The following is a 19,272-nucleotide window of genomic DNA, read 5'->3' as shown; positions in this document are numbered from 1 at the left end:
CAACTAAATATACTTACTTCTTATTGACAGGTATTTTTTTAAACGTCTTCAAAACTAAATGTCAATATTTGATATGACTTTTAAATTATATTAGAGAACTGTATATATGTTAAATAACACTATATTTAAAATAACATTACAAAATAAAAATAGGTTGTTTTGTATTCATACATCTTATATCTATCTACTCATTGATAAAGAATACTACAGTATAAAATTGTATAATTATTTTAGTTTAAATACAATATAAATGAAAGTTATATTTGGAATCATATTTTAATCAATTATTTTTATTATTAATATAATTTTTGAAAATAAATATGATGTGGTTTTATATCCTACTGTAATGAAGTACCAATTGCGATTAAGCCGAAGAACACGTTGGTGGAATTGACATTTGAGGTTATGTCTTTACATCATCTTGCACGTTATTTATAAAGATCTGAAAAGAGTATACAAATAAATTAAATTCATATGGTCTAACGTACTGATTGGATAGTTGTAATATCGAAATGAATCATTAATTATGGAAAACATCGAAGAACTTTATTGTCATTTGACAGAAATTGAATTACATAAGCCAACTACAGAAATATATTTTGATTATTCAGACGATGTTGTTTGTCAAGTACACAACAACAATTTAACTATATACCAAGAAGGAAATATCGACGATAATATAATACAAAATTACAATATAGACGTAACCGATAAAGTGATATACGTTAAATATCTATCGATATTTAATATCGTTTTTTTGGCAACCGAAAATGACCTCATTCTATATGATATCGAAAACAAAACTAAATTGTTTACTTTATCTGTAGAAAATCCAATCGTTGAAATATGTTGGAATCCTTTAGAAACGCTCCTCATTGTCATACATAAAAATTATGAAATAACTTCTTATGTTTGCTCCAAATACTCTATCGAATTTCAAAATAAATCGTATCTAGGTGCGAACGTTCCCGTTCCTATTCTCTCGGGATGGGGTTCAATTTACACACAATTCCAAGGACCGAAAAAAATGAAAAAAAACGTTGTAACACAAAAAGGTAACTATAACGATTTTTTTATATATACCATTAAGATTTTAATTATTGTAGACGTTCAAAAGGCTCCTACGGGTCCGCCTAAAATTTCATGGAGAGGTAACGGGGAATTATTTGTTGTAAATTATTTTTCAAACAATCAACGTAATATTAAAGTATTTGACGCCGATTTGAACGCATTGAATCAATCTGAACCATATACGAACCTACAAGACGTCGTGGCTTTTATGGGAAAAGGACAATGCATTGCTTGTATCGCAAAAAATGAAGAAAACATCAAATTAGTGATATTTGAAAAAAATTGTAAAGTTAAAGCCGAATATGACATGCCAGACATTAAGGTAACTAAAATTAATACGCTTACAAAAACAAACAGCTAGAATTGGAACAATATAGTAATTTGGGTCAGAATTTGAACTGTTCTAAACACACTGTTCAGTATTACTACTGTACCAACATACACAATCACACTGAAGCGCGTTTCTATAACCAAGTTATCATCTTCAGAGAAGACGAACTCTCTGAAGATGCCAACTTGGTTATCGAAACGTGTTTCAGTGTGATTGTGACTCCTGGTAGTGGTAATAATAAACAGTGTGTTCATTATATTTACGAGGGGGGTTCGAATATAATCGAGAAAAACACCGTGAGTGAACGTTAAGTACCGATCACCGTAGCGCGACGTGTTTTCATTAGTTTTCCGATGTAAAAAGGCATTAATTTACAAAATTAAACCGGTATTGAATACCCGAGTACGTTCACTGTAATCGAATAGGCCGAAAATGACCGCGAAATAGTCGAAAATGATACGAACTAACGGCGCGAACCGGCAAAAACACGCAATTGGTTCCCAAACTTCAAAAATCCATCCGATTGGAAGTTTTTTAACGCGAAACTATACTACAAACGTCGTTCGAAGCGAAAACAACCAGATCCATAGATAAAATTATTCTGGGAGTAATGTACCAACAACAAGAAGAAGAAATACCGTAAGGAAAAGGAAAAAAAATCACAGGGTGTCAGTTCATTTCACCGAGCCGGCCACTTAAGGAATCTTCGTCTGCCTATCCATTCTCCAAACTGAATATTGGATCGTCGCGATTTGATTCGAGTATTTCCAGATACATTTGACCCTAAAAAAACTATCGACTCGCGCGTAACGCCCGTACAAACCCTCCGGGAAAGTTTAATTCTTCTTCTTGAGGATTCTGGTTCGGTTCGGCTGGAAAATCGTTTCGAGCGATCGAAAAATCATCATCAACGCCGGATAGTACAAGCTTTTCGGTATTCGTCGCGAAACACGATCGGAAATTCGAAGTTGATCGACGCCAGCGCCGCCGGTTCCGCATTTCACGGATACCGGTCGTCGAGAACGCGGCGCGTCGTCAACAGAGCCCGATTTCAAGAATTTCTGGCGCGCGTCGAACGATTCGGTTCGGAAATCGTCTAAATTCGACATTTTCTCGAAGCGCGAAGTTGAAAACGCGTTTTCGCGCCACCGGCTCCGCATTTCACGGATACCGGTCGTCGAGAACGCGGCGCGTCGTCAACAGAGCCCGATTTCAAGAATTACTGGCGCGCGTCGAACGATTCGATTCGGAAATCGTCGAAATTCGACATTTTCTCGAAGCGCGAAGTTGAAAACGCGTTCACTCGCGTCACCGGCTCCGCATTTCACGGTTACCGGTCGTCGAGAACGCGGCGCGTCGTCAACAGAGCCCGATTTCAAGAATTACTGGCGCGCGTCGAACGATTCGATTCGGAAATCGTCGAAATTCGACATTTTCTCGAAGCGCGAAGTTGAAAACGCGTTCACTCGCGTCACCGGCTCCGCATTTCACGGTTACCGGTCGTCGAGAACGCGGCGCGTCGTCAACAGAGCCCGATTTCAAGAATTACTGGCGCGCGTCGAACGATTCGGTTCGGAAATCGTCGAAATTCGACATTTTCTCGAAGCGCGAAGTTGAAAACGCGTTTACTCGCGCCACCGGCTCCGCATTTCACGGTTACCGGTCGTCGAGAACGCGGCGCGTCGTCAACAGAGCCCGATTTCAAGAATTACTGGCGCGCGTCGAACGATTCGGTTCGAAAATCGTCGAAATTCGACATTTTCTCGAAGCGCGAAGTTGAAAACGCGTTTACTCGCGCCACCGGCTCCGCATTTCACGGTTACCGGTCGTCGAGAACGCGGCGCGTCGTCAACAGAGCCCGATTTCAAGAATTACTGGCGCGCGTCGAACGATTCGGTTCGGAAATCGTCTAAATTCGACATTTTCTCGAAGCATTGCGTTTGTCTCGATCGCATTTGGTCCGTCCTCGTATGTATTTAACATTTGGTAATAAATAAATTAATAATTTCGTATTATTTATTACAGGGCGCGGTAAAAAAGTTACTTTATCATCCTCAAATGAATATATTGACTGTTTCGTTCATAGATAAAGTAGAAAACAGTTTTATAAACATCTATTTGTACTCGAACGGTAGATGGTTTTTGAAACAACAACTTTATTACCCGCCAAAAACACGTTTACACAATTTCCAATGGTCGAATCAACAAGAAATTTTATTTACGACGTGCACTTTAATAGTATACACGTCGCGTTACATCGAAAATCGTTATTTTCGATTCGTAATCAACAGAAGTCCGAATACCGCAATTGTGGCCGTCGTCGACGGAAAAAACATCAATTTCAGTTTGTTTAATAAAAAAATCCTACCGCCGCCGTATTATTATCTCAATTTCGAAAACGATACCCCCGTAAACAGGATAACGTTTCACCCGATAAGAAATATTTGCGTCGCCGTCGATTCCTATTTTTATATCAAAATTTTATACATACAAGACGAAAAAATCGACGAGATATTTCGCGTAAAAGATTACGAATTCGATTTAATCAATTTCCAATCGTTAAATTGGCACGAAAATCGATTAGAAATAATATTACATAGCAACGATGTTAACAAAACGATTAATAACGTCGATAAAGAAATAACGGTTACGATAAAAACGGAAAATCCCAGCGCCCATCTCTATTTACCGTACAGCGATACCAACCTAATTTTACCGTATAAAAAATTGGATTACAACAGTCGCTACATATACATAACCAAACATTTAATACAAGATTTGACGTTCGAATTCGCCTTGTCGTCGAATCGAGATTTGTACGTCAACGATAACTTGGTGTGTTCCGGTATAACGTCGGTGTACGTGTTCAACAATTACTTGATCCTGACGCATTCGAATTCGAAATTATACTGCATACGTTTACAAGATTACGCCATATACACCAACGACATCAACTTAAATACCCTATTCAACAGGGAAATCGAACGGGGGGGCGCGATCTTAACTTGCACCGACCTGACGTCCCCTCAAATAATATTACAAATGCCCCGGGGTAACCTAGAAACTATAAGTTGCAAAATGATAACGATCGACGTTATCGAAAATATGTTGAAGGAAAACAAATGGTCCGACGTATTGCACGTACTCAGAATCGAGAAAGTCAATTCGAACGTACTAATCGATTTAAACCCCGATCGATTCCGCGATCGTATCGAAGATTTCGTCAGAGCTGCGAAAAACAATATAATATTAATGAATATAGTGACGGAATTTAACGTGAACGAAAATTGTTTTAAGACGTTTTATCAAAATTATTCGCCGTTTTTAACGCCCAAATTGAATTACGACAAACGATCGATTATAGAAGACTTATTGAATTATCTCGTATCTACCGATTGCGTTAAAAATTTATCGAGTATAGTGGCCATACAACAGAAACACGTTTCGTTAAAATCCGCTTTGAAATCGATTAAAGATATATACAATATCGATAGGATCGAAAACGAATCGATTTGTAGCAAAATATTGAAACAGCTGTTGTTGCAAGAATATTTTAAAGACGTCGAAAACGCCGCCTACAATTTATTCGACATCGATTTTTTGTCGTTGGTTTACCGGAACAGTATGGAAGATCCGAAAGTATACGAACCGGAAATAAATTATCTGAGAGATATGGACGTTATGGAGAGGAAGTTTAAGATGAGCGTGCGCGGTAGAAACCTCAGCGGGGCCGTTAAATATCTGTTGAGATACCCGATAGCCGACGAGGAATCGATAACGAATTTCATAGTTAGAAATCATTTGGAAGACGTTGCTTATTTGAGTATCGAAAATTACCATAAACATTTCAAATTGGTGACAGTTTTGTACGCCAAAACTTTATCGGTGGCGAGGAGGTACAACGAAGCGGGGATGATTTTGAAACGGGCCAAATTGTACGGGGAGGCTTTGATGGAATATAAAAGAGGATTGGAATGGCGGGAAGTTGTTAGTCTTATTAAAAAATTGAATTACAATACCGAGGATGAGGTTAAATTGTTGAAGGAATTGGCCGAGGATTTGGTTAAAGTACGCAGAACTGACGACGCCGTTATATTGTTAGAAACTTATATAAAGGATTATAAGACGGCCGTGAACGTGTTATTCGAACAGAACCATTTCAGAAAATCGATTTGTTTGGCTGAAACTTATCGAGAATATCATTTTATAGGTAAAAAAATTGTTTTTATATCGATTTTTTTTCGTTACGCGATTATTCGTTTTTAGGAACGCAAATAATACCGAAACTACTTGAATATATGTCGACGATGTTGGAAAAAATCGATAATTATTCCGATCTGGTCGATAAATTTACGGCGCGATTGGAAATTGTGAGGGAAGAGAGAATTTCGAAATTTCAAAAAGCCTCTTTGGGTATATACGACGATCAGGACGATCTCTATTCGGATACGTCGAGTTTGATATCGTCTTCGAATTCAAGATCCACTTCCAGATCTAGAGGGTACGTAAAATATTTTATCGTTAGTGTCGTCTCGCGCTGTATTTTGAAAAAAAAAAATTTTTTTTTTTTGGTATTTCGTAGTTTCGGTGCAAACTTGTATGTTTTTGGTTTCGAATTATGGTACGGTTTTAACGGAACTTACTGTCGTTTTAGCAAAAAAAATACGAATTTTTTCGTCTCGCGCTGTATTTTCAAATTAATATGATTAAATATATCGGTTTTTTTTTTATGAAAATTTTTTGGATACGTAATAATCTTGGTACGTTTAAATTGAGTTAATTACGATTAATGTCGTTTTATACAGACTTTTTTCTAAAAAAAAAATACCGAAATATGTTGATTTTTTTACAAAAATAGTGATATTGGATTAATTTCAGTACCTATAGTAGTTTTAATCAAATTTACATCGTGTTAACGGAAACTAATATCGATCCCTAATGTCGTTTCGCACTGTATTATCAAAGAAACATAACCTATTATATCGTTTTTTACGAAAACTTTCGAATATGGAACAATTTGACGATTTTAAATTAAATTTATCGGTTATATCAAATCTTAATACGGTATTAACCAAAACTACTTTCGTTTCACCCTGTATTTTTCCAAAAAACCTTCAAAATATGTCAATTTCCTTCAATATTTGTCAAAAATTCATCAATTTTAGCACCTATATTCGTTTTAATCAATTTACATCGTGTTAACGAAAACTAATATCGATCCCTAATGTCGTTTCGCACTGTATTATCAAAGAAACATAACCTATTATATCGTTTTTTTCGAAAACTTTCGAATATGGAACAATTTGACGATTTTAAATTAAATTTATCGGTTATATCAAATCTTAATACGGTATTAACCAAAACTACTTTCGTTTCACCCTGTATTTTTCCAAAAAACCTTCAAAATATGTCAATTTCCTTCAATATTTGTCAAAAATTCATCAATTTTAGCACCTATATTCGTTTTAATCAATTTACATCGTGTTAACGAAAACTAATTCGATCCCTAATATAGTTTCACACTGTATTATCAAAGAAACATAACCTATTATATCGTTTTTTTCGAAAACTTTCGAATATGGAACAATTTGACGATTTTAAATTAAATTTATCGCTTATATCAAATCTTAATACGGTATTAACCAAAACTACTTTCGTTTCACCCTGTATTTTTCCAAAAAACCTTCAAAATATGTCAATTTCCTTCAATATTTGTCAAAAATTCATCAATTTTAGCACCTATATTCGTTTTAATCAATTTACATCGTGTTAACGAAAACTAATTCGATCCCTAATATAGTTTCACACTGTATTATCAAAGAAACATAACCTATTATATCGTTTTTTTCGAAAACTTTCGAATATGGAACAATTTGACGATTTTAAATTAAATTTATCGCTTATATCAAATCTTAATACGGTATTAACCAAAACTACTTTCGTTTCACCCTGTATTTTTCCAAAAAACCTTCAAAATATGTCAATTTCCTTCAATATTTGTCAAAAATTCATCAATTTTAGCACCTATATTCGTTTTAATCAATTTACATCGTGTTAACGAAAACTAATTCGATCCCTAATATAGTTTCACACTGTATTATCAAAGAAACATAACCTATTATATCGTTTTTTTCGAAAACTTTCGAATATGGAACAATTTGACGATTTTAAATTAAATTTATCGCTTATATCAAATCTTAATACGGTATTAACCAAAACTACTTTCGTTTCACCCTGTATTTTTCCAAAAAACCTTCAAAATATGTCAATTTCCTTCAATATTTGTCAAAAATTCATCAATTTTAGCACCTATATTCGTTTTAATCAATTTACATCGTGTTAACGAAAACTAATATCGATCCCTAATGTCGTTTCGCACTGTATTATCAAAGAAACATAACCTATTATATCGTTTTTTTCGAAAACTTTCGAATATGGAACAATTTGACGATTTTAAATTAAATTTATCGCTTATATCAAATCTTAATACGGTATTAACCAAAACTACTTTCGTTTCACCCTGTATTTTTCCAAAAAACCTTCAAAATATGTCAATTTCCTTCAATATTTGTCAAAAATTCATCAATTTTAGCACCTATATTCGTTTTAATCAATTTACATCGTGTTAACGAAAACTAATTCGATCCCTAATATAGTTTCACACTGTATTATCAAAGAAACATAACCTATTATATCGTTTTTTTCGAAAACTTTCGAATATGGAACAATTTGACGATTTTAAATTAAATTTATCGCTTATATCAAATCTTAATACGGTATTAACCAAAACTACTTTCGTTTCACCCTGTATTTTTCCAAAAAACCTTCAAAATATGTCAATTTCCTTCAATATTTGTCAAAAATTCATCAATTTTAGCACCTATATTCGTTTTAATCAATTTACATCGTGTTAACGAAAACTAATATCGATCCCTAATGTCGTTTCGCACTGTATTATCAAAGAAACATAACCTATTATATCGTTTTTTTCGAAAACTTTCGAATATGGAACAATTTGACGATTTTAAATTAAATTTATCGCTTATATCAAATCTTAATACGGTATTAACCAAAACTACTGTCGTTTCACCCTGTATTTTTCCAAAAAAACTTTAAAAAATGTCGATTTCCTTCAATATTTGTCAGAAATTCATCAATTTTGGCACCTATATTCGTTTTAATCAATTTACATCGTGTTAACGAAAACTAATATCGATCCCTAATGTCGTTTCGCACTGTATTATCAAAGAAACATAACCTATTATATCGTTTTTTTCGAAAACTTTCGAATATGGAACAATTTGACGATTTTAAATTAAATTTATCGCTTATATCAAATCTTAATACGGTATTAACCAAAACTACTTTCGTTTCACCCTGTATTTTTCCAAAAAACCTTCAAAATATGTCAATTTCCTTCAATATTTGTCAAAAATTCATCAATTTTAGCACCTATATTCGTTTTAATCAATTTACATCGTGTTAACGAAAACTAATTCGATCCCTAATATAGTTTCACACTGTATTATCAAAGAAACATAACCTATTATATCGTTTTTTTCGAAAACTTTCGAATATGGAACAATTTGACGATTTTAAATTAAATTTATCGCTTATATCAAATCTTAATACGGTATTAACCAAAACTACTTTCGTTTCACCCTGTATTTTTCCAAAAAACCTTCAAAATATGTCAATTTCCTTCAATATTTGTCAAAAATTCATCAATTTTAGCACCTATATTCGTTTTAATCAATTTACATCGTGTTAACGAAAACTAATTCGATCCCTAATATAGTTTCACACTGTATTATCAAAGAAACATAACCTATTATATCGTTTTTTTCGAAAACTTTCGAATATGGAACAATTTGACGATTTTAAATTAAATTTATCGCTTATATCAAATCTTAATACGGTATTAACCAAAACTACTTTCGTTTCACCCTGTATTTTTCCAAAAAACCTTCAAAATATGTCAATTTCCTTCAATATTTGTCAAAAATTCATCAATTTTAGCACCTATATTCGTTTTAATCAATTTACATCGTGTTAACGAAAACTAATATCGATCCCTAATGTCGTTTCGCACTGTATTATCAAAGAAACATAACCTATTATATCGTTTTTTTCGAAAACTTTCGAATATGGAACAATTTGACGATTTTAAATTAAATTTATCGCTTATATCAAATCTTAATGCGGTATTAACCAAAACTACTTTCGTTTCACCCTGTATTTTTCCAAAAAACCTTCAAAATATGTCAATTTCCTTCAATATTTGTCAAAAATTCATCAATTCTAGCACCTATATTCGTTTTAATCAATTTACATCGTGTTAACGAAAACTAATATCGATCCCTAATATAGTTTCACACTGTATTATCAATGAAAAATAGAAAAATATATAAATTTTTCCAAATTTATTGTACATTTGACAATATTTTAGCACCATGTTCGCATAAATTTAGTTTATTTTTTGTTTTTAATTCATAATACAGTGTTTACCACAACTACTGTTTTTTATCGTGTTTTTTATTCAAAAAAAAAATAACAAAATATGTTTTATCAAAGTTTTCGAAATTTAATCAATTATAGTGCATATATTCGTTTTAATCAATTTACACAATGTAAACCAAAACTAATATCCATCCCTAGTATCGTCTCACACTATATTTAAAAAAAAAATAACCTATAGTATCATTTTTTTCAAGTTTTGTAAATATGAAACAACCTTTTACCTTCATTTAAATCAATTTTAATTCGTAATACAGTGTTTATAAAAATTACTGCAAAACTATTATGATTCCTAATATCGTCTCACACTGTACGTACAAATGAAAATTGCCAAATATATGAATTTTTCAAAATTTCGTAAATATGCAACTATCTTTCGTCTTTATGCACGTTCAAATTAAATTTATTTTCCATTTTAGATAACACAGTGTTTACCACAACTTTTTCGTTTCACACAATTATTATTTTCAAAAAAAAATAATAATAAAATATGCAAATTTTTTCGAAATATTTGAAAATGGATTAATTTTAGTACCAATATTCGTCCTAATCGATTTATACAGTGCTAACCTAAACTAATATCTGTCCCTAGTGTCGTCTCACACTGTATTAATTTCATTCTTAATACAGTGTTGTTCAAAACTAACGTATATATATATATATATATATATATATATATATATATATATATACGTTATGAAAATAACGAGATATATATGTTATCTTTTTTATTTTCTGATAGGGGATGTTTGCATTACAAAACGGGTAGTAGATTTCTACATTTTACAGGGTTAACCGACACTAATATTTCATACTATCGTCCCAAATTGTATTTTCAAAAAAAAAAATTTCATGTCCATTTAAATGAAGTTTATTTTAATTCGTAATACATTGCTTGTCAAAACGCTGTCACTTGTCACTTGTCGCATTTCGTTTTAAGAAAATCGAATTTTATCGAAACGACACGAAATAGTATACAGAGTGATCAGCGTTTTGTTCAATTTATAATACAGTGTAAATCAAAACTAAATATCGATTTGACGCTTTAAAACACCAATAGAACCTCGTTATCGTCGAGAAATCGTCGAAAAGAAGAAAGGAAAAAAATCGATCTCAAAGAGGGAGGTTTTTACGAAGATATAGCTCTAATTAGAACTTTGCACATATTGTACGGGGAAATTATGAATCTCGGCGAGGAAGTTAAAGAATTGTGTTTGGCGGGATACGGATACGACGTCGAATTAACTACTCGGTTACACAAGAATTTATGCGAATTGCAAGATAAGATTGTCGAGAAGATCCCCAAAATTTGGCCCGAGGTGTTTGTTAAAGAAGACGAATCGACCGACGTCGTAGTTTCCGCAATTATACAAAACAAACAAGATTTGGGTAAGTACCGAACACTCGCGTCATTTAATTTTTTTCTTTACGCGTCAAAATTGAAGCGAAACTTTTTTTTTATTACGGAAAATAACCGAATTGTGTTGATTTTATTGTATTAAACGAATTACGATTATTCCAAATCGAAATTTATATCATTTTGAATTAATTATCGGTGTCTGTTTTTGATTATACTAAAAAATTTTCTTTTTTTTTTTTTCGTCCCCTTTTACAGATCCAGAATTCCGTTCTCCCCCCCAAACGTCACAACTTAAATCTTGGAGGCTGGAATTATTTTTATAATTTTTTATTTTATTTATACGTACGTAAATCAAGAGAAAATAAATTTCTATTTATATTTAACAAGTTTTTGTATTGATATTTGGATTTAATCTCGACGGAGGGGGCGCTAGAAAAACTTAGAACATTTTTCTTCAAAAGCGATTCGATATTATCACCCTGTATGCTAAAAATCGATTGGTGTAAGATCCACGGAACGAGGTGACTACTAGATTCAATTTCGACTGAAATTTCCGTTTTATATTATCACCCTGTATACTTCAGAGCCATTTTATGAAGGGACCGCGAATAAAACAATGTTTTATTCACACCCTGTATGTTAAAAGTCGACTGGTGTAAGATCCAGGGAACCAAAAGGAACTGCATTTAAAAAAAACTTCTTTGTATTATCACCCTGTATAATACAGAGCCATTTTATGAAGGGACCGCGAATAAAACAATGTTTTATTCACACCCTGTATGTTAAAAGTCGATTGGTGTAAGATCCAGGGAACCAAAAGGAACTGCATTTTAAAAAACTTCATTGTATTATCACCCTGTATAATACAGGGCCATTTTATGAAGGGACCGCGAATAAAACAACGTTTTATTCGCACCCCGTATGTTAAAAGTCGACTGGTGTAAGATCCAGCGAAGTGCAATTTAAAAAAACTTATTACATTATCACCCTGTATAATACAAATGTATTCTATTGATGAAAACTGCGTGAAGAAATATTCAAAACGAAAAAATCGAGTGGCTACTAAATTCAACTTCGAAAACATCGTTGTTTTATCACCCTGTATAATACGGAGGCGTTTTATATATCTAAATTGTCGATCAAATATGAAAAAAAATGTTGATATGAAATCCAACAAAAGTGATCACCCTGTATGATACATAGGCATTTTATAAACCAAAACTGTTGACTTGAATCGAATGGTGAAAAAAAAATCGATGCTGAAAACGAGATGGTTGTTCAATCACCCTGTAAGATACAGAGGTATAAATCGATTAAATATTTTATCAATTGATTGGATATCATTTGAAACGGGCGATGAAAATAATCGATTGCTGTAAGATACTAATATCGAGGTGGCTGTCTAATGTCGTGGGAAAAGGCTGACAGATACTGTGTTTACGTCATATTTCCGTTATGGGGGATCAAAACAACTACTGATAACAATTTGAGGTTTGTTTACTAAAAACATTGTGAACTTTCGAGAATTGATTGGAAATCTAAATGAATTATTGAAACATGTTCCTTCTGTAGTTCGGGGGCTAGTGATAAGTTTTTCACTCGTGGAAACATATTGTGTAAGTGGTAGTAAGTGTTAATTGTTGTGGTGTAACGTGTAAGTATTGTATTATCAAGTTTATTAATTTGTTTATCACTCTAATAATTGTTAATTATATTCATATAAATTGTAATTTTTAACAATCTAATTTACTTTTGTTCTTAGGAATAAAATAATTTTTCGCCAATAGCGTGTAGTCGATTTATTTGAACCCTTAATGTACCTTTAATCTAATTTTGAATCAAAATTATCAATCGCGTTATAACCTTGTATGATTTGAAATTGAACGTTTTTTTTTTGGCTTTTATTGATTTTAATTTTATATTATAACTAAAAGGAAGGAAAGTTATGGAAAAATACAAATTTTCATTTGAATACGATTTTATTTCTAAACAAATATATACAACAGTTAAAATCACAGATAAACACAGAAACTATAAAAATATATTTAATTATTTTAATAAAATAAGTATATAAAAAAGTATGATTCCGTTTAAAATCTATGATTTCTGCCAAATTTTTCTTTCAAAAATAATTATTAACAATTTTATTTAATTATTTAATATCACATATTTGGTATTAATACTTAAAATTGAAATTAAAATGATTTTTTATGCAAAGAGCCTCCACAGACTCATATTTTTATCACTTAGAGTTTATTAACTTTCATTAATGGATTCAACTGAATTATTTTAACAGTTGTTCAAAAATATTCAATATTTTCATATTTAATAATAAAACAAAATAAATTAGATACATTTTAACACATTCCTACTAATTTTTGACAGCAATGTGTTTGAAAATTATCTCAAATTTACCCTTCAGGAATTTCAAATAACCTAGTGAATATAATTCATAAGTCACTCCATCAATTTTCATTTTTTTCAATCAGAAAAATTGTTGGGAAAATGCACAAAATTGATTTTTACAGTTCTTACCAGGTTTTTACCAGCAACTTATATTTCTCAGCTATAAGTTGGTACCAGATAAATCCAGGAAGAGTGAAAACCACCATAAGGGAGGAGTCGACGTATATATACAAATTTCTTTTCTTCTTGTCCCTATGAAACGAGGAGGGTGGTTAGGTGATGATGCGATGCGATGTCTTCCGATAAAAATTATATATACAGGGTAATCCAATAAATTCTCATAATTGAAAACATTCCGATTCTTAATTTCGAAATGGAATTTCACAAAAACGCGCATACCACGATTAAAATCAATACGAGAATAGGAAAAATAACGTAAACCTGCATCCTAGGTTTACAGGTACTAGTTAATAAGGTGATGTCGTCTTCTTCGTGTTCGATCCCGTCTCTAGTAGGCACTTCCACTACGAATATTTCCGTCGAAAGCAGATGTATTGGAAATTCGCACACGGTTTTATTCACGCATTCTTTGCTGCTGGTGGCGTTTTTGAAACCGTAAGTGGTTTTATATATATCGAAAACGGCGTGCATCATATTTATAGTTATATCGTTATCGGAATAAAATATGTAATAATAATATCCGTCCGAGGCGATCGTGTGTTCGGTTATCATCCGATTGCTTTCGTCCAAATATTCGATGTTTTTACAATTTCGGCTCGGTTGAAAACTGCGCGACAATAAAATTTTACCGTCGTAACAAGTTAGAAGTTCGGTTTCGAAACTCGATACGCTCATTTCGCTTTCTTCCACGTCCAAACCGGACGCGTTCATTGCGTTACCTCCGTGTTTTATGTGAGCGTCCAAAGCCGATATACTCCTCTTTTGTCGATCGATTGAATTTTCTGCAAAAAAAATTAGTTACTGTTCTTTATTTATATCCAACGGCGAATTTACAAAACCCCTACAACAATCAGGAACCGTCAAGAACTTTACTGTACTATTCAGAGTTATAAAATTGTTTTTTAGGTAATGTAAATCGATTTATGAATGTTTTATACCAATTCTGTCAAAATAAATTAGAAAAAACAACAAAAAACAAATATATTTAGATTGTTTTATACTCGTTAAAACCAAATTGAAGATGTAGTTTCAATTTTATTAGCATATTTTTCAAATTAGATGTATCAAATAATGTTTTTCAATATTAAGATAGTTTTGAATCTTGTCAATTCAATAGAACACGTATTTACTCCAAACAGAACAAATTTAAAGGCTTTTTTAGTCCTGCAACTTCAATTTAAGGACCTAGTTTTGAGTTTCTTTTTAAAATGAATGTATATATTAATACCACGAATGGTTTTTAATATTTAGATAGTTTTAAATCATGTCACTTGTTTATCTTACTAAACAGCCAACGTAACTGGAATTCTTAGCACCGACAAAATCAAATTACTGCTCAAATTTTATGTTTTTATGAAAATTGCATTTAAAAAAATTAATCATTAAGATAAAAAAACAATTATCTTGAATTTATGAGACCTAAGAACATACTAACCTTCTAGATTCCTTCTGAGTTTGTCAATTTTCTTTTGCCATTCCTTCAAATGCTTTCTGGAATGTCTCAATTTTGGTACACGTCCGATTTGTTGATAAGTGTCGTTTTCTTGAGCCTCATAATATTGATTCATGTGACTGCTTTTCTTTCTTCTCACTCTCGTTAACGACAGATCCCCGTATCCGTTATTATCGTCAGACATATCTTCTTCCGCTTTATTATATTCTTCTTCTAAATCGTTATTTGGTATAATACCTAAAAAAAACTTTCTCTAGAGGGTTAAAACATTATGAAACAAACTTCCAATACTTAATAGATGATAAATATTTATCTAAACAATACATTTTTTACATTACAGTATTTGAAGCCGGTCCCTGTGTTTTCTATATACACTTTTCGATATATAAATGTATATTTGTAATTTATATTTTAAAACGTACCTACAAAATCTGCTGGTTTTTCGTTTTGATAAGATACTATCACTTTATTGGAATCTGCATCCATTTTGGCACCGTATTTTCCGTTTTGCTTCATAATATTGCACGTGTTCAAATTTTTGTCTCCTCTTACAACTAAAATTCGAGCGCCGACATACCGAGAACATATCTGAAATAAATACAAATGTTGATGATTTTAAGTATTCGTATGAAAAAAGAAAAGTAATTCGGAGTATATAGGGGAAAAAACTTTACCTTTAATTTGACTTTAGATCCTTTCAATAGGTAAAATCCCCAATATTCCAATGTATCATCAGGTAATGACATCGATTTTTTTAGTCTAAAACAAGTACTTGCTAATAAAATAGCATAAAATTGTGTGACATAAGAATATACGAATAAAAAAATAACTAATAGTTTTTCGATTTCTTTAACCAATACAAAAACTTCTTCTAATCTCCCGTTTTATAAATATGAAACGGATTATTTTAAGAACATCATGTCCAGTTGATCCAAAAACGCGTAGTTCAAATGTACCAATTTTACATAGATAAAACTACATTTTTTGACAGCTTTGTTTATGGCTAATCACGTAAGTATCTATGTTTATAATATTTACCTAATATGTTTGACCTTCTCACTTTTATTTGGTTTGTTCGGTAACTGAAACGCATTAAAAGTCGAATTCATTTTTAATCCTAATGATTCGCAAAATATAGAAGAAACTCCTTCGGTAATTACTAAAACGTCAGATTCTGCTACAGGGTAAATAACATCAGCGAAAACTTGATGTCTGAGGTATAAAGGAATAATTATAAGTATTGTTGGGAGAATCGCAGTCATTACACAAAAAAATAATACACGTTTGGCGCCGTGCATTTTTCCTTTTTCTAAAAAAGAAAACGTAAAAATCTAAATTTAGTTTTAATAAGAATAAAAAGGTTTTAAGTGAACGTGTCATTGTTTGTCACGACAAACCGCTTTAGATCTGTGGTGCATTTTACATTTACTTTGTGTTGTTGCCAGATTTTCTCGCATATTGAGAAAAAATGCCTTATGAGTCTCGTTCGATTTAAATAAATTTTAAGAAATAAAATATCACTTATTTTGTTAATTATGAATATTAAAAAACATAGTATTGTACATAATTTTTGAAATGAATGCTATAATGAATAATTGGATGTACTGCAAGACTTGGCATCATGTATAAACAAACGGAAATTACATCAATTCCAATGAGCATTCGAGAAAAGTGTGTTTCTTAATCTGAATCGTAAATATAATTTGATTATCACTTTTATTCATTTATATCGAGTTATATAAATATATTTATCATTCAATCAAAGTATATAATTCTTGCAATAAAAATATTACTTACAAGCAACACTGAAAAACTACACACTATATCTTCCTACAAAGCCTAAATTGGATCCAATCACGAGAATTCAAAAATGATTTCTATTGTTTGAAATAGAAATTAAAACTTAACTTCAAAACGATTAGGTAAACTAACGAAACAAATTTATATTATGTCATAATAATTTGAACAAATATGTATTATTTTTATCAATTTACAACTGATAGATATTTATTGCATATAGCCGAGAGTATTACTAAAAAAAACAGCGTTATTGCACTTTCGATATATTTTTTTTTCGGGATAACAACTCATAATTAATAGTTGCACTAACTTACACTGTAATATTAGTACCAGTAAAATTAAAAAAATAATTATCTACGTTTTTAATCAATTGTCTTAAATTGTTAACCCATCGTAAATATTCAACATTTGATAACGTTTTGATAAACACTTTTTATTCAACAAATAAAATAATTCCAATAAAACTATTTATAAAACATAATTATCAATTATCGATATATAATCTGAATTTTTATAGTTTATTATTGATTATTGATAGTTTCATCACTTACTTCCGCAAATAATTTGTTTTGACGACTATAAAACAATAATTAAATCAGTTGCAATCAATTAACTCTGCTATAAATGTTCGATACATGCAATTCTAGTTATCCATAATTGATTATAAATTATTTCTTTTGTAATATTCGTAACAGTGGAAGAAAATACAATCAGTGGCAGCTTCTAAACAAAATTTTCAAAAACAGTGTAATTTGGTATTATTTACCATAATGATTAACATATATTATTTACCTACATACAATGTTTGGATTAAATCATTAATCTTCTGAATATGAATGTGTTTTTTTTATTTATTTTTATATAAAACGAGATTTGAAATGATAAATTACAGCAATGCATATTATTTAGATAAATTAACTGAACCTCAGATTAATAAAATCGCAGGTCTAATTAGTAAGCGTTTTAAACAGAAAAATGGATACCTTAAATATCGCAGTTTGGTGTGACGACTATTAGTTGGAATCATTTCAAAAAAAAACACTTTATTGATTCACTTTTTCACATTATTTCTTTATTTTTAAAATAAAATATAGGTCATTGTGTTGTGTTTATATTTAATATATTGGCCTTGTTTATATCGATTACGTAGTCAACACTTCTTCTTATTTAGCTATTATTCGCCTACCACTATATTATACAAGATTATGATAAATTTTTTAACATAAAAAGTTATTTTGATTTAGGTTACTAAGTATTATTGTACTATTATGCTTATTTTATTAATTTATCAATTACAAAAGTAACTATCAGAATTTTTTTCGTGTTCAGATTTAGCTGTAGTGTAAATGACTTTATAACAACAAAAACTTACCAGCGAGCTCAAGTATTGAGTTGTATTTCTGTCCATTATAGTATGAAATAGTATTTGAATTTGTCATTAGTACATTAACCATTTTTAAATTAACTACAATTTATATTTTTAATTTTATATACTTTCCGCAGTTACTCTACGAATCCATACGGTTTAAAGGAATATGAGAAAATTAGATAAATCTTGTTTTCATCTCCTTATCAAATTACTATAAAATATTTACTTTTTAATTAAACTTGTAATAAAATAATCGTCGACGATATATCGTGCGTTAACAAAATTGTTTATATTGAATATAAAAAGAACCAAAGATAGTTAGTTACAGGCAATAAATACATTATTTACATACTCATATAAAAAATAATAAAGTCGTACAGTTCTGACAAAAAAATGGCAACGGATATTTCTTGGAGTTATGGCGATTAAAATCATGAAAAGAATTGAAAAGTCATTTAAATGTGTTTCTTTTGTATACTACTGAAAGTTTCCACTAAATTATTATAAGCAATAATTATCACAAAAAAAAAACAATTACCACAAGTATATAGTTACAAACAAATTTTTGACAGTGTAGAAAGTACCTCTGTACAATATTGTTTATCTATGCGAGCAAATATCTATTCTTCTTCTTTTTTAAAAATTACACTCTCAAATATTAGAACTACTACCAACAAACGTAGAAAAATAAATTTTTTAGGGAAAACGAATCAGACAAATATATAATATATAAGATTCAATAATGAAACTATTTAACCGTAAATAAAGTTTATGAAATTAGAACA

The 19,272-nt window shown here is 30.9% G+C and overlaps 2 protein-coding genes across 4 annotated transcripts; one reads left to right on the top strand and one right to left on the bottom strand.

Annotated features, from left to right (window-relative positions):
* The first annotated feature begins 392 nt into the window (after nt 1-392).
* LOC130449225 (elongator complex protein 1) lies at nt 393-11,665 on the top strand. Its single transcript, XM_056786909.1, has 6 exons — nt 393-1,055; nt 1,107-1,393; nt 3,428-5,612; nt 5,669-5,903; nt 10,980-11,308; nt 11,535-11,665. The coding sequence occupies exons 1-6, from the start codon at nt 527-529 to the stop codon at nt 11,600-11,602; spliced, it is 3,633 nt and encodes a 1,210-aa protein (XP_056642887.1). The 5' UTR covers nt 393-526; the 3' UTR covers nt 11,603-11,665.
* Nucleotides 11,666-13,239: 1,574 nt separating this feature from the next.
* LOC130449224 (uncharacterized) lies at nt 13,240-18,745 on the bottom strand. Of its 3 annotated transcripts, none has more exons than XM_056786906.1 (6): nt 18,491-18,745; nt 16,357-16,627; nt 15,993-16,077; nt 15,741-15,906; nt 15,301-15,555; nt 13,240-14,647 (listed from the first exon to the last, which is right to left on the bottom strand). In XM_056786906.1, exons 1-6 carry the CDS (start codon nt 18,570-18,572, stop codon nt 14,067-14,069), a joined length of 1,440 nt encoding a protein of 479 aa, XP_056642884.1. In that variant the 5' UTR covers nt 18,573-18,745; the 3' UTR covers nt 13,240-14,066. The 3 variants fall into 3 exon arrangements, with proteins under 3 accessions (XP_056642884.1, XP_056642885.1, XP_056642886.1); XM_056786907.1 differs by lacking the exon at nt 18,491-18,745 and adding an exon at nt 18,102-18,238; XM_056786908.1 differs by lacking the exon at nt 18,491-18,745 and adding an exon at nt 17,116-17,243.
* Between the last annotated feature and the right edge of the window lie 527 nt (nt 18,746-19,272).

The sequence above is a fragment of the Diorhabda sublineata genome, chromosome 10, assembly GCF_026230105.1.
Source record: "Diorhabda sublineata isolate icDioSubl1.1 chromosome 10, icDioSubl1.1, whole genome shotgun sequence".
NCBI classification, from domain to species: Eukaryota; Metazoa; Arthropoda; class Insecta; order Coleoptera; family Chrysomelidae; genus Diorhabda; species Diorhabda sublineata.
The sequence above is the reverse complement of the archived record's forward strand: the minus strand, read 5'-3'. Positions and strand labels throughout refer to the sequence as shown.

What these genes read in the sequence shown, in the direction of transcription:
- LOC130449225 (XM_056786909.1), top strand. Translation starts at nt 527, where the DNA reads ATGGAAAACATCGAAGAACTTTATTGTCATTTGACAGAAATTGAATTA. An exon ending in ATGACATGCCAGACATTAAG is followed by an intron (nt 1,394 to 3,427) that starts GTAACTAAAATT and finishes TATTTATTACAG; the next exon opens with GGCGCGGTAAAAAAGTTACT. An exon ending in TCCACTTCCAGATCTAGAGG is followed by an intron (nt 5,904 to 10,979) that starts GTACGTAAAATA and finishes AAACACCAATAG; the next exon opens with AACCTCGTTATCGTCGAGAA.
- LOC130449224 (XM_056786906.1), bottom strand. Translation starts at nt 18,572, where the DNA reads ATGGTTAATGTACTAATGACAAATTCAAATACTATTTCATACTATAAT. An exon ending in CTCAATACTTGAGCTCGCTG is followed by an intron (nt 16,628 to 18,490) that starts GTAAGTTTTTGT and finishes TTTCTTTTTTAG; the next exon opens with AAAAAGGAAAAATGCACGGC. An exon ending in GATCTAAAGTCAAATTAAAG is followed by an intron (nt 15,907 to 15,992) that starts GTAAAGTTTTTT and finishes TATTTATTTCAG; the next exon opens with ATATGTTCTCGGTATGTCGG.